This window comes from Henckelia pumila, chromosome 4, assembly GCF_033568475.1.
Source record: "Henckelia pumila isolate YLH828 chromosome 4, ASM3356847v2, whole genome shotgun sequence".
Lineage (NCBI taxonomy): Eukaryota > Viridiplantae > Streptophyta > Magnoliopsida > Lamiales > Gesneriaceae > Henckelia > Henckelia pumila.
In genome coordinates this window covers 79355201-79369625 of record NC_133123.1, presented here as the reverse complement: position 1 = coordinate 79369625, position 14425 = coordinate 79355201, and the positions used below count along the sequence as shown (strand labels likewise).

The following is a 14425-nucleotide window of genomic DNA, read 5'->3' as shown; positions in this document are numbered from 1 at the left end:
TAAGATTGATAGGTATAAATCTCTTAACTCCCTACGTACATTTATTTAAACCATACGAGTGTCCAAGAAAATTTTGAACGTCAAAATTAAATTTAAACTTTCGCTGCGTTTTGGGTACGATAGAGATCCGAGATCCAACACACTCATCGTAAACACGCCTCATAACATCATGTATAACTTGAGCTGGAAGACGTAAAAGAATCTCGAATACGATCTCTCGAGGAAGACATCTCCACTTGCAAGGATAGACTCACACACCATTGAGATTATCAACCTGTGTGGTCTTGAAGAAGAATCATATGCTTATTAGTTGAGACATAAATATCCATCGCAAATTCAACACAAGAAACACAGTGGTAAAATCGTTCAGTAGATATCATAAAGCTGATTACTGAACATTAAGCCATCAAGTTTAAAAAAATTTGAACTTCCTGTCATGAAATTCAAATAATGAGTATCATGATTTATTATTATTATTATTATTATTATTATTATTTCAATACAAAACTTATTGCAAATCGTATTATATGTATTCGGGTTGGCCAATCTGCAAACACACCAATGTTTCAACACAATTCCAAAAAAGGTCATGTATGCCAGTAGAATCAAGATTATGTTTTTGATCTAGAAAATTGCATAAACTCGGGCATCTTCTCTAATGATAGAAGACTAGTTTGTTGTTCTTGAATATGATTTTAAAATATGGCACCATGAAGGCTTATACTTTCAAAATTACTTGCCATCCTTGTTCATTTTATTGAAATAGTGGGTGCCCTGTTAGCCAACTTGTGGCTAAGGGCCTTTATGACTCTATATGTAAACAATCTTTGTTTAATATAATTTACACTTTTATATTGGCTTTTGCTTTATCTTTTATCATATTATTATGTTGTGACGTACTATACGATGTTTAGATAAAGACCTTGAGTATACTAGAGTGCATGTAAGATGTGATAGTAGATTTGAATGACTGTCATGAAACACATCTTATAATCACTGTATATTCTAAACAGTTCCTAGTCAATTGAGCCGTCCGCAAATAAGGATAAGGATCTCTCGAGATTGAGACTAGCATTTGCGATGCCAAGTACCACGTTTCATTGGTATGGAACATAGAGATGTTCGAAGAATGCAAATGAATATTCATTTGATGGATGATCGAACTATCCTATCTGGACTTTCTAAGTGGTTTTCACTAATTGAGTGGATAAGTCCGCGGTTTTGGCTGTACACCATTAGTCCTTACTACTTGAAACATCATGGAGACTATATATGCTAGTACTGTACTTTGACTCGTTTACCGATTCTATGAGGGTCAACAGGTGTCGAGATTGGGTACAGTTACGACACATATAGGAGTCGATGCTTTGTTGTCAAGGATTCACCACACGCTTGCGAGTGTGGATATCCTATGCGATCTGAGGAGATATTAGTGTGAAAAATCTCTGGCCAGAGTACATGATGTGCTTTAGGTTACTTGGTTTCCTAGTTGCACATGCGATGTCACTATTTGATCTTCAAGATGTATTGCATAGTTATCGAATCTCGAACGACTCTCAATATACCAATGGTTGTTGATTCGATCGGGATATATGGATGAAGGGACCGTACTGTACGCTAACCAAAACCTACTGGTTCTTGCAGGCACTATTAGTGATACCTAAGGAATCATGGGGCGATGTTGCTAGGCGCTCTTACCATGATTCGATGGGCAAGTCGAAAATTGTTGTTCCGAGTCACAAGGAGTTGTGGGCCCATGGCTAGCTGTATCCCTGAACCATTGAGGGTTACGCAAGTAATAGTTTTCTAATCCCCGTTGAGATAATTAAATTTAATGAGTTAAATTTAGCAAATGAGAAGTAGGACTTCTTATTAAAGAGTAGAGAGAGTGAGATTTCCTAAAATGACATAGGGATGTCATTTTTGGAAATCACTGAATTCGGATTCAGAAAATTTATCTTGAATTTAAAATATGCAAAAAAGGTTTCTGTACACATTGGTGAAATTGGTTTATCAATTTGAGTCATGATGAATTTTATATTAATTTCTGAACATGCGGGCTTTGCTTGTCAGACTTGAACTTATGACTAATGGGCCCTAAGCTATTAGCAGCCCACATTATAAATAAGTTATTGCAGTACAGAAATTAGACACAACAATTCATAATTTTCGAAACCTAGAGAGCTTTCTCTCCCTAGGGTTTCGGCCGCCCCCTCTCCCCTTTGTGTTCGAAAATCCAGTCTGCAATTTTCGAAAATTGCAGTATGGTTTAACAGATCAGATCTGTTAAATTCTCTTCGTAGAAACTTCTGATAGCTTTCTAGTGCAGTCTATCAGAGAGATTAAGAATTTTGTTCGTGGACCTGATTCAGGAGTTGATCGAGCGAGTCATCAGTTCCTGGGATTTACAAGAAGAGCAGAGAAATCTGTTGGAGTCCATAACCTCAAGTTGAGACTTGAGAGGTAAAATTTAACTGCGTTTTATTTTACTTATTTGTTTTAATCGTTAGGATTTATAAACCCATGATCTGGAATCGTTCTAGATCAGAAAATAAAATTTTTAAACTTCCGCTGCTCCGGGTATCAGATCTGACAGATCCGAGAACGTGTTCCAACATTTATCACTCTCATAAAACCTATCCCTTCGATGATTTTTATGCAGATTTAAACCATAACATGGTCACCTGGAAAGCAACGATGGCGATCCGGAGTTGATTGTATTTATTCTGTAAGTGTTGATATCAGTTATCCTAGACAAGACATTGTTAATATCTCCTTTTATTTTTTAACTAAGAAACTAAACCATGGAGCCAATAAGACAGAATAACAAAGTGCCTAACAGAGTTTTGACATGGCGGATTTATCTATTATTTTGATCTTTTCATCGTCCTTTGCGTTGTTGGCTTGATCTATATTTACTTTTTCTACTTGTAGCTAGCACTTGCTAATTTAATTTTGCTTAAATTTTTATTAATCTTCGTCTTCGCTAAATCTTGTTTTTAGATTTACAGCAGATGTTAAGATTAAGAGCATTTCCATTGTTGGTGGTGCTGATGGGACCAGCCCTTCAAAAATGTGAGTGTGAGTTCGTGCAAGCAACATCTGTTTTTGTATCAATTCCTGATTAGGTGGTTAAGCTGACAGATTTTATATATTATGATGTACTGTAGTAGAGAATCGCGGGATCATAGCTTCCCGAGTTACTTTTTAACTCTTACACGTTGATGTCCCTGAACCTGACCCACTTTTTTGACACCTTAATGTTCTTTTAAATGCAGATTTATCAATCGGGATGGTATTGACTTTTCAGATGCTCAAAGCATGCAACATGTGCAGGTCCGCATTCATTTTACTTTTTTGAATGGAATGTACTCATAGTAGTTTACTTGAATAACTTATTTGTTTAGAGTATCAGACAAGGTAAATTTACTTCTGCTAGCTTTTCAGGGGAGTGTCTATGCTTTTTAACTACCTCATTAACATGATTTCAGCATTTTTTTAAACATAATCCTGAAGTACAATGAGGATCATTTGTCATCAATTTTGACTTTTCGCTGTTGTATTGATGCATCGAATCAGATATTCAAGATTTCAAGGCGTGGAAAACATCACTTTACATTTTTCGGATAACTTTGGTGGTGATACAACTCAAATACATTACATTGGGTTGAAAGGAGAAGCGACTCAGGTATTTTTGCATGGAAAAAAAAAAGGTCCATATAACATCCATTTCTCTTTTGAATCCCATTTTTGTGCAGCTGAAGAGAGATGTGGTCGCAACAATTGTCTACGAACTCATGCCAAATCCTTTTGATAACAAGTAAGTTTTCGTGGAACTTTGTTGTGATTTTTTGTTTGTCTTCTAGGATGGATTTAGGACGACCTACCATCGTCTTTGGTTGGATTTGGTCCATTTTTAACTTGTAACAAAACAATCTTTTGTTGGATATTTCTGCAGAACAAGGGCAGACACAGGTGGTGGGATTTCACATGTGGAATAAGCATGTCCACATAATGGCGGAGCCAGGATTCCTGGTCTATCCGGGCTAAAACTTTAAGCTTTCAAATCTTTTAATATTTTTAATTGAGCTACCCGGACTAATACTAAATTAATCCAAAATTTTTCTAAATTTATATATACAAAAATCTGAAAAAATTTCGGGCCGCCTGGACTACAGCCCAGGTGGCCACAAGTGTGGCTCCGGTCTCTCCACAAGTTATGTAGTGACCCTGCATGGTATCACCTACTAACTGGAAACAATAGTATGCATTAAACTTAATACAGCAAAATAACTTAACAGAGTAAAATATGCGAAAATAAAACCATAATTTACATATCAGCTTAGTAACATAATCCAGGCTTAAATCTGTAGTGATACAACCAAATAGAAATCTTTAAACAGTAAACATTATACAGCTATATCGAATCCTGCTGTATAAAATCCTCAAGGCTCCTGCTCCCTAGTCCTGCCTTGAACTACCAGCTCCGTCCATCCTGCGACCTGCCCCATGGAATAGGGTGTCCAAGATAACAACTAGGACGTGAGTGCTAACGCCCAGTACATTTACATGAGTAAACATATGTATATAATGCATGCAACATGATGACTGGTACAGGGTCATCTGAAAAGTCATGCTCAGAACAGGCGCCACATGAGTGCTGCCACCGTACGGATCAACCTCTGGGTGCAACCACACTCGTCAAGTACACCAGAGTAGACAGACATAAATGCCCCCGCCGTCGCGATACTCTCAGTGACAGACTATCGAGTATAGAGCTAAGCGGCTCTATAGTCAGGTATAATAAGGTATAGGCTCAACGTGTATATGCACATGACATATGAATATAGAAAGCGGTAAATCATATATCATGTCATATAATAATGCCAAATAAATGCAACATATAAACATTTATAGTCGCTGGCAATCTCAGTCAATGTGTACATACCTCTAGGCTAGGTCAAGTATAATAAGATCCTAGGTTCCAAGCCTATATTCAAAAGTTCACCGTATCACTACATAAATTCTATAAGTCTTAACTAAGCTAATAAGTACTCCCAAAACTTAAATAGATTTCCGGACCATACCTTCGTCCGTAGTTAGCCCTTTGAAGTCGCTAGTCCCGGATGACTATAACCACACCTTGGTTATTCCAGAACCTCTATTATAACCGATAGGGCCCTTAAGTGTATATCTCACACTATATAACTGAAGAAAGAAACTCGGGAATTCGTATTTAGAAATGAATCTGAGAAGCCCTATTTATAGGCAAAATTCTCGGCCAGGATCGGAACTTTCGATTTCAGGATCGGAGCTTCCGATCCATCTCACTACGTGCATGTGCGACACGTCGGGATCGGAACATCCGATTGGGCGATCGGAGCTTCCGATCTGCTCTACGTTCAACACTTGTCAAAACTCGCGGCTGAGTCATCGAGCATTGCTGGCAGCTGGAGATCGGAACGTCCGTTCCAGGATCGAAGCTTCCGATCTCGGTGCTTGCGCTGAGCTTCCGAAGTGGCTGGGATCGGAGCTTTCGATCTGGGTTCGGAGCTTCCGATCCGGCCCAAAGTCAAAAGCCCAAATTAAACTCCGGAATCAGTTAATTACTAACCCTTAATCATGTTTAACATATTATTATCTTAAAATAGAATCTGAGTTACTACATTCTCCCCACCTTTAGATATTTCGTCCGCGAAATAACATCTAAAGACAAATCAAGATAACAATATGAAACATCAAACCATGTTTTATTACAACAACTGTAATTACATCTTACATGGTAAATCAAAAGTACAAAGCAAACAACTCAGGATATTCTGCTTGCATACGACTCTCAGTTTCCCAAGTTGCTTCTTCAACGCCTCGAGGCTGCCACTGTACCATCACAAGTGGTATAGTCTTGTTCCGAAGAACTTTCTCCTTCCTGTCTAGGATACGGATTGGTCGTTCAACAAAAGACAGATCTGGCTCTAGCTGAATATCAGTAGACTGAATCACATGAGATTCATCAGCTATATACTGTCGAAGCAACGACACATGAAAAACATTATGTATACTGGAAAGATTTGGCGGTAAAGCCAAACGATATGCAACATCTCCGATCTTTTCCAGTATTTGGAAAGGCCCAATGAAACGAGGAGACAACTTGCCTTTCACGCCAAATCTCATCACCTTCCTGAAAGGTGATACTCGGAGAAACACATATTTACCAGGCTCAAACTGAAGTGGCCTGCGGCGAATATTAGCATAACTGGCTTGTCTATTTTGAGCAACTTTGATCCTATGCTTGATTAAATCTACCTTGTCTACAATCTGCTGCACCAATTCAGGACCCTCGACTTGTCGTTCCCCGACTTCATCCCAGAATAACGGAGTACGACACCGTCGACCGTACAATGCCTCGAAAGGTGCCATATCAATACAATGATAACTGTTATTGTAGGCAAATTCGATCAAAGGTAACTGATCCTGCCAAGATAAGACAAAATCCATGACAGAAGAAAGTAGCATATCCTCTAGCGTACAAATCGTCCGCTCTGACTGCCCGTCAGTCTTCGGATGATATGTAGTGCTCAAACTCAGAGTGGTACCCAATGCCTCCTGAAAACTACCCCAAAAACGTGAGGTAAATCGCGGATCTCTATCACTGACTATGCTCACTGGAATTCCATGTAATCGCACTATCTCCTGGATGTATAAACGTGCCATGCAATCATAAGAATACTCCCGGTTATAAGGAATGAAATGTGCTGATTTCGTTAAACGGTCAACAACGACCCAGATAGCATCACACTGACGTGTAGTCATAGGTAAGTGGGTAACAAAGTCCATAGTCACGTGCTCCCACTTCCATTCGGGAATCTCAAGATTCTGCAGTAATCCACCTGGTCATCGATGTTCAGCCTTGACCTGTTGACAAACCAAACATCTCGAAACAAATTGATACACACTCCTCTTCATCCATTTCCACCAGAATCTAGTTCGCAAGTCCTTGTACATTTTCATGCTTCCAGGATGAACTGATAAGCGACTCCTGTGAGCTTAAGATAGAATATCGTTCCTGAGCTCCGCAACATTAGGTACAACCAATCGATTAGATAAGCACAATAAACCATCTGCCTGAAAATGGAATCCAGATGTATTAACTCCATTGGCTAAACGTGCCAAACGCTGAGTCTTAACATCAGATATCTGAGCATCTCTGATCCGAGAATACAATGCTGGCTCAGATAGAATAGTATACAATCGAATCCCATTTCTCCCTTTCTTGTGCTTGAGCGTAAAACTCAATGAATAACACTCTTGAATCATATGAGATATTTCACTAGTCTGAAGTGCAGAAAGTCTCACCTGCCGACTCATGGCATCAGCAGTAAGATTAACAGAACCTGGATGATATTTAATTTCACAATCATAATCCTTCAGAAGATCCATCCAGCGTCTCTGTCGCATATTCAACTCCGCCTGAGTGAATAAATACTTCAAACTCTTGTGATCCGTGAATATCTCAAATTTCTCGCCATAAAGATAATGCCTCCAAATCTTGAGCGCAAATACAATGGCGGCTAACTCGAGATCATGTACTGGATAATTACTCTCATGCGTCTTCAACTGTCGAGAAGCATAGGTAATAACATGTCCATGCTGTGTCAGAACACATCCTAACCCCTGACCAGAGGCATCAGTATAGACAACATAACCTCCTGATCCAGAAGGTAGAGCTAGCACAGGTGCAGTAGTAAGACGTCCACGCAGCTCGTGAAATGACTCCTTACAATCCGAGGACCATATGAAGGCAACATCTTTCCGTGTAAGCTGTGTCAAAGGCCTTGCCAACTGTGCAAAATTCTCGATGAACCGACGGTAATATCCAGCTAGACCCAAGAAACTACGAATCTCAGCAACCGTCGTCGGACGAGACCAGTTCAGCACTGTCTCTATCTTACTAGGATCAACAGATATCCCTTCATTAGAAATCACATGACCGAGAAACACTACCCGATCAAGCCAGAATTCACACTTGCTTAATTTTGCATACAGCTGCTTATCTTGTAACGTCTGTAAAACAATCCTTAGATGTTGTGCATGCTCATCCTTGTCATGAGAATAGACAAGAATATCATCAATGAAGACGATGACAAATCTATCCAGATACTCTCGAAATATCTGATTCATCAGATTCATGAAGACTGCCGGTGCATTCATTAAACCGAATGGTATTACCAAAAATTCATAATGCTCGTATCTGGTCCTGAAAGCAGTCATAGATATATCTGAGTCTCGTACCCGCATTTGATGGTATCCATATCTCAGATCTATCTTCGAGTAAACAGAAGTACCCTGTAGTTGATCGAACAGATCATCAATCCGTGGCAAAGGATACTTATTCTTGATGGTAACACGATTCAACTGCCTGTAATCAATACATAATTGCATCGATTCATCCTTCTTCTTGACAAATAAAACAGGTGCTCCCCACGGAGAAACACTCGGACGAATATATCCCTTATCAAGTAGATCCTGTAACTGCTGTTTCAATTTCCTCATCTCTGAAGGTGTCAGACGATAAGGTGCTCGGGATATAGGCTTAGTTCCTGGTACTAAATCAATACCAAATTCAACCTCTCGCACTGGAGGAAAACCAGGAATCTCATCAGGGAATACATCAGGAAACTCGCTGACAACCGGTAACTGATCAATACCCATACTACTCGTGGACATATCAACTGCATAGATGAGGTAGCCCTCCCCACCTGTCCAAGACATGACATGCCTTCAGAGCCGAAACAAGTGGCATCGTAGGTCGCGCACCCTCACCATAAAAATACCAGCTATCACCCTCATCCGGATGAAACTGTACCAGACGCTGATAACAATCCACAGTAGCGTGATACAAAGTCAGCATATCTATTCCTAAGATACAGTCAAAATCTGCCATCGCTAATATCATCAAATTAGCTGTTAACACATTACCCTCAAACTCCAGAAGGCAACCCATCACTAGACGCTTAGTTACTATCTCTTGCTCCAACGGAATAGATACAACTAAATCAATATCTAATGATACATAAGGTAATCTATGTCTCTTAACAAAGCGACTAGAAATAAAGGAATGCGATGCTTCAGTATCAATTAATACAAGTGCAGGAATACCACATAACATGAAGGTACCTGCCAACATGCGATCGCTTTCCTCTGTAGCCTGCTCCTGAGACAGAGCAAACACCTGCCCTTGAGTCTGGGGACGATAACCAGAAGAACTCTATGGTGCTGGCTGCTGACGTGGAACAATAGAAGCCTGAGATTCAACCTGTGATCCCGATCCACTAGCAGAACCCATGCGCTGAGGACAATCTCTCCGCAGATGTCCCTGCTGACCGCAAATATAACAAGCACCAGTAGCTCTCCGACATGAAGCTGCAGGATGCTTCCCTCCACAATGGCTACAAAATTCCTCCTTCTTCTTCTTCTTCCCAAAACGGAACATACCTCATGAACCACGAGATCCAGATGAAGTAGTAGGAGTAGAAGAAGACGTAGGTCCAGATTGCACAACAGATTGAGCTCGAGGCTCAAAAGATCCACTAGGCTGTGCTGGCATCATCAACTGTGCCCGCCTGTTGCTAGTCTCCACAAGACGGCAATGGTTCACCAAAGTCTCAAAAGATACCGGGTCATCACAGACGACAACCTGTGAGTAGATATCTTGGTTCAAACCTTGTAGAAAGATATCATACTTCGACGCATCACTCTCATTGATATGAGGACTGAAAGGTAGCAGATCAAGAAATCATTGCTGATATTGATCAATAGTCATTGATCCTTGCCTCAGAGTAAGCAACTCCATAGATCGTGCTTGGCGAACAGCCGGAGAAAAATACAATTTCTGGAACTCTCGATAGAAATCCCCCCAAGTCACCTGTCCTCTCTCAGTACGTGCCTGAGCAGCTTTGGCATCCCACCAAAAACGTGCTCGATCTTCTAGAACAAATTCTAGAACTTCCAATTTTTGATCCTCAGTACAATCAAAAGCACGAAAAGTACTCTCGAGTTTAGACATCCAACTTCTAGCTTGTTCAGGATTCTCACCTCCCACCAAGGGTTCGGTCCTATTTGCATGAACTTATTGATAGAGTAGCGACGTCTACCCTCATGATGACGATGTCGATCATCATGATGGCGGTGATGACGATGATGATGACCACCTCCCTGGCCAACACTACTGTGACTCTCGTCAGCCATATCCTGAAAAAAAATTGCACATTAAAATCCCAAATGCGCAAGAATTACTCAAGAATAAACTAAATCCCAAGTACTAATCCCAAAATCTAAGCATGCTCTGATACCAAAAATGTAGTGACCCTGCATGGTATCACCTACTAACTGGCAACTAATAGCATGCATTAAACTTAATACAGCAAAATAACTTAACAGAGTAAAATATGCGGAAACAAAACCATAATTTACATATCAGCTTAGTAACATAATCCAGGCTTAAATATGTAGTGATACAACCAAATCGAAATCTTTAAACAGTAAACATTATACAGCTATATCGAATCCTGCTGTATAAAATCCTCAAGGCTCCTGCTCCCTAGTCCTGCCTTGAACTACCAGCTCTGTCCATCCTGCGACCTGCCTCATGGAATAGGGTGTCCAAGATAACAACTAGGACGTGAGCGCTAACGCCCAGTACATAGACATGAGTAAACATATGTGTATAATGCATGCAACATGATGACTGGTACAGGGTCATCTGAAAAGTCATGCTCAGAATCGGCGCCACATGAGTGCTGCCACCGCACGGATCAACCTCTGGGTGCAACCACACTCGTCTAGTACACCAGAGTAGACAGACATAAACGCCCCCGCCATCGCGGTACTCTTAGTGACAGACTATCGAGTATAGAGCTGAGCGACTCTATAGTCAGGTATAACAAGGTATAGACTCAATGTGTATATGCACATGACATATGAATATAAAAAGCGGTAAATCATATATCATGCCATATAATAATGCCAAATAAATGCAACATATAAACATGTATACTCGCTGACAATCTCAGTCAATGTGTACGTACCTCTAGGCTAGTTCAAGTATAATAAGATCTTAGGTTCCAAGCCTATATTCAAAAGTTCACCGTATCACTACATAAATTCTATAAGCCTTAACTAAGCTAATAAGTACTCCCAAAACTTAAATAGATTCCCGGACCATATCTTCGTCCATAGTTAGCCCTTTGAAGTCGCTAGTCCCAGATGACTATAACCACACCTTGGTTATTCCAGAACCTCTATTATAACCGATAGGGTCCTCAAGTGTATATCTCACACTATATAACTGAAGAAAGAAACTCGGGAATTCGTATTTAGAAATGAATCTGAGAAGCCCTATTTATAGGCAAAATTCTCGGCCAGGATCGGAACTTCCGATTTCAGGATCGGAGCTTCCGATCCAGCTCACTGCGTGCATGTGTGACACGTCGGGATCGGAACTTCCGATCGGGCGATCGGAGCTTCCGATCTGCTCTACGTTCAACACTTGTCAAAACTCGCGGCTGAGTCATCGAGCATTGCTGGCAGCTGGAGATCGGAACGTCCGTTCCAGGATCGGAGCTTCCGATCTCGGTGCTTCCGCTGAGCTTCCGAAGTGGCTGGGATCGGAGCTTCTGATCTGGGTTCGGAGCTTCCGATCCGGCTCAAAGTCAAAAGCCCAAATTAAACTCTAGAATCAATTAATTACTAACCCTTAATCATATTTAACATATTATTATCTTAAAATGGAATCTGGGTTACTGCAAGTTATAATCTGGGGAGATTTCTATAGATGTAAAACGAAATCCAATTATGTGAGAAATGAAAATATTTACAATCAAGTTATTAAATAAAAACCCCTTTTTGTTGGCATCTTTTGGAACGCGAGAATTTGGTTTGCGTGCGTTGATGTTGTTGTCTTGCAAATGGATACACATGCATACACATTAAACAATATTCCATTAAATTAAGTTATTTTTGACAGATGGAATTTTACCATGCCAGAATTGATGCCTAAAGCTAAGGTGTCTGATTATAACCTTTTTAATAAAATAAACATTTTATTCATATTTAGACTGTTAGTTACTGTATATAATTTTATTAATTCAAATACGAATTATCGTATTGCTATTAATATACTTTTTGATTCTTTAAATTTGTATAAATAACTATATTTTGCATCAAATTGTTTCAAAAATATCTATGTATATTCTAAAATAATATAATTATTATTCCTAACGTGATTTATGTAAATACAAAATCAAGAGAAATCCTAATAAACATGAAAATACTATACTTTGCAGGAAAATGAAATTAAATTGCAAGAAGCCTAAGCAAAATCTACTGGAATGATATGAAAAATAAAGATTTGAAATTTGCAAGGCTTTTTAAAGCTGCCAATTCTTTTTTTTTTTTTTTTTGATATAGCCAATTCTTTATTTTTGATTCCGACCCCAGCCACGATTTCCTCTTGCTTGCAGGTTGTTAGACTCATTAAAATTAATTGAGACAATTGATGTGGGTCAATCTACCTTAATGGGCTTGGACCAATTTAATTGGGTCCAAAACAAATAACCGACAGACGCCCAAATTGTCAAAGAACTTGGTAACGGTTGCATGCTATTATTGGAAGTGTTTAAGCAATGACTGGACATTTGAGTTGACCATAATAAACTGCATTTTTCTCCTACCTGTTATTTTTTGACCGCTGAGTTCATATAAATGATTAGAGGTACAAATTAACTGAATCGATTTAAATAATAGTAAAAAATTAAGGCTCGAATTCGACTCGAATTAAGTATATTCGATTTTGAGCTCGATTCGAAACTCGAAAATTTTAAATATTTTGGCTTGAGCTCGGCTAGAAATAAAGTTTGAGTTCGAGTTCGGCTCGAAATATTCGAACCTATTTTTGAACTATTCGAATTATTGCTTGGATATTATGGTTCAAAAATCTCGAATGTTCGAAAATGTTCGAAATATATATATATATATATTATAATTATATTATATTAATAAAATCAAATATTTACCGAGTCGACTAGAAAAATTTGCGAACCGGCTCGATTAATTCGTTTACACATTTAGTTATAACAAGCAAAATATGTTGGAAATTCAATTGATTTATTAAGTATCATTATAATTATTTATTAATTAAGAATTTGGTTTTGCCTGCCTCGATGTTGTTGTCTTGCAAATGGAGGAGGCATACACACATAAATATTAAACAATATTTTATTAAATTAAATTATTTTTAACAGATGAAATTTTACTATGCCGAAATTGAAGGCTAAAGACAGAGTGTCTGATTATAACCATTTTTTTATAAAACAAATATTTTATTCTTTTAGATTGCTAGTTGCTACTATTTAAATTGTAATTCACTCAAGTGTAGGTTGTCTGCAAGTAATATATTTGTAAGTACGAGATCGATCCACAGAGAAGATGTTTTTAGTTTAAATTTAACAATTATAGATTATATATAGAAAGACCAGAGCCGGTTCTTGTTATCTCGAGGCCCTGGGCGAGCCTATCAATTATTCCCCAAGTTTATCTTTCGATCAATAAATTTTCTTCCAAATTCATCCAAAATAAAAAACTTTTACATCATTCATAATATTATATATACCTAAAAAAATACAACACAACCAACTCATTTAATGTATCTTTTTTATGCACTTTTAAAGGAAAAATCATCAATTATATCATCATTCAATATTTTCCAGAATTTTCTTTGCAATTCATAAAAAAAATTATCCATTTAGTCTATCTTGAGTTATTGTGATCCGTAAATAAAATTTTGTTAATTAAGGAACAAAAAATTTCCATCAAAGTTCAAAAAATACACAACAATTTAATCAAACCATAAAAAAATCACTCAAAATTATGTCTAAGAAATTAATTAAAGAACATAATAGATTTAAAAAAATGATTACTCCACAAAGCACTAAATAAAAATAATAAAAAATTAACAAACCTAAACCAATAAGAAGAAAGATTTTCGTGAGATTGTAAATATATAAACTTAAGTGTCGCAAGATTTTTTCTATTCACGAAAAGTTCATGGAGTGAAATTTTTTTTATAGATATAAAGTTAGATTTTGATTGACAAAAAAGATTTTGAAAATATAAATTTTAGGAGTAATGGACTTATTTTAAAATTATTTTATTTGATATATATATATTTATAGACTAATTTTAAAATTATTTTATTTGATATATATATATATATATATATATTCTTAAAACTTTTGTGCCTCATTTTTTTTTCAAAATATTTGGGCCCTGGGCAGAAGCCCTGGTAGGCCCTGCACCAGGGCCGGCTCTGGGAAATACTATAAAATTTAAAGTACACAAATTATAAAATTGTCAAGACTCAAAGGTTTAT

The 14425-nt window shown here is 38.0% G+C and overlaps 1 protein-coding gene across 1 annotated transcript in view; it reads left to right on the top strand.

Annotated features, from left to right (window-relative positions):
• The window catches only part of LOC140865047 (uncharacterized), a 31816-nt gene extending 27800 nt beyond the window's left edge, over window positions 1-4016 (top strand). Inside the window, exons 7-9 of the mRNA XM_073269546.1 lie at window positions 3580-3688; window positions 3759-3820; window positions 3959-4016. Of these exons, the coding sequence (XP_073125647.1) occupies window positions 3580-3688; window positions 3759-3820; window positions 3959-4001 (214 nt within the window). The 3' untranslated portion in view covers window positions 4002-4016. The remainder of the gene's footprint in view (window positions 1-3579; window positions 3689-3758; window positions 3821-3958) is intronic.
• Window positions 4017-14425: the final 10409 nt, after the last annotated feature.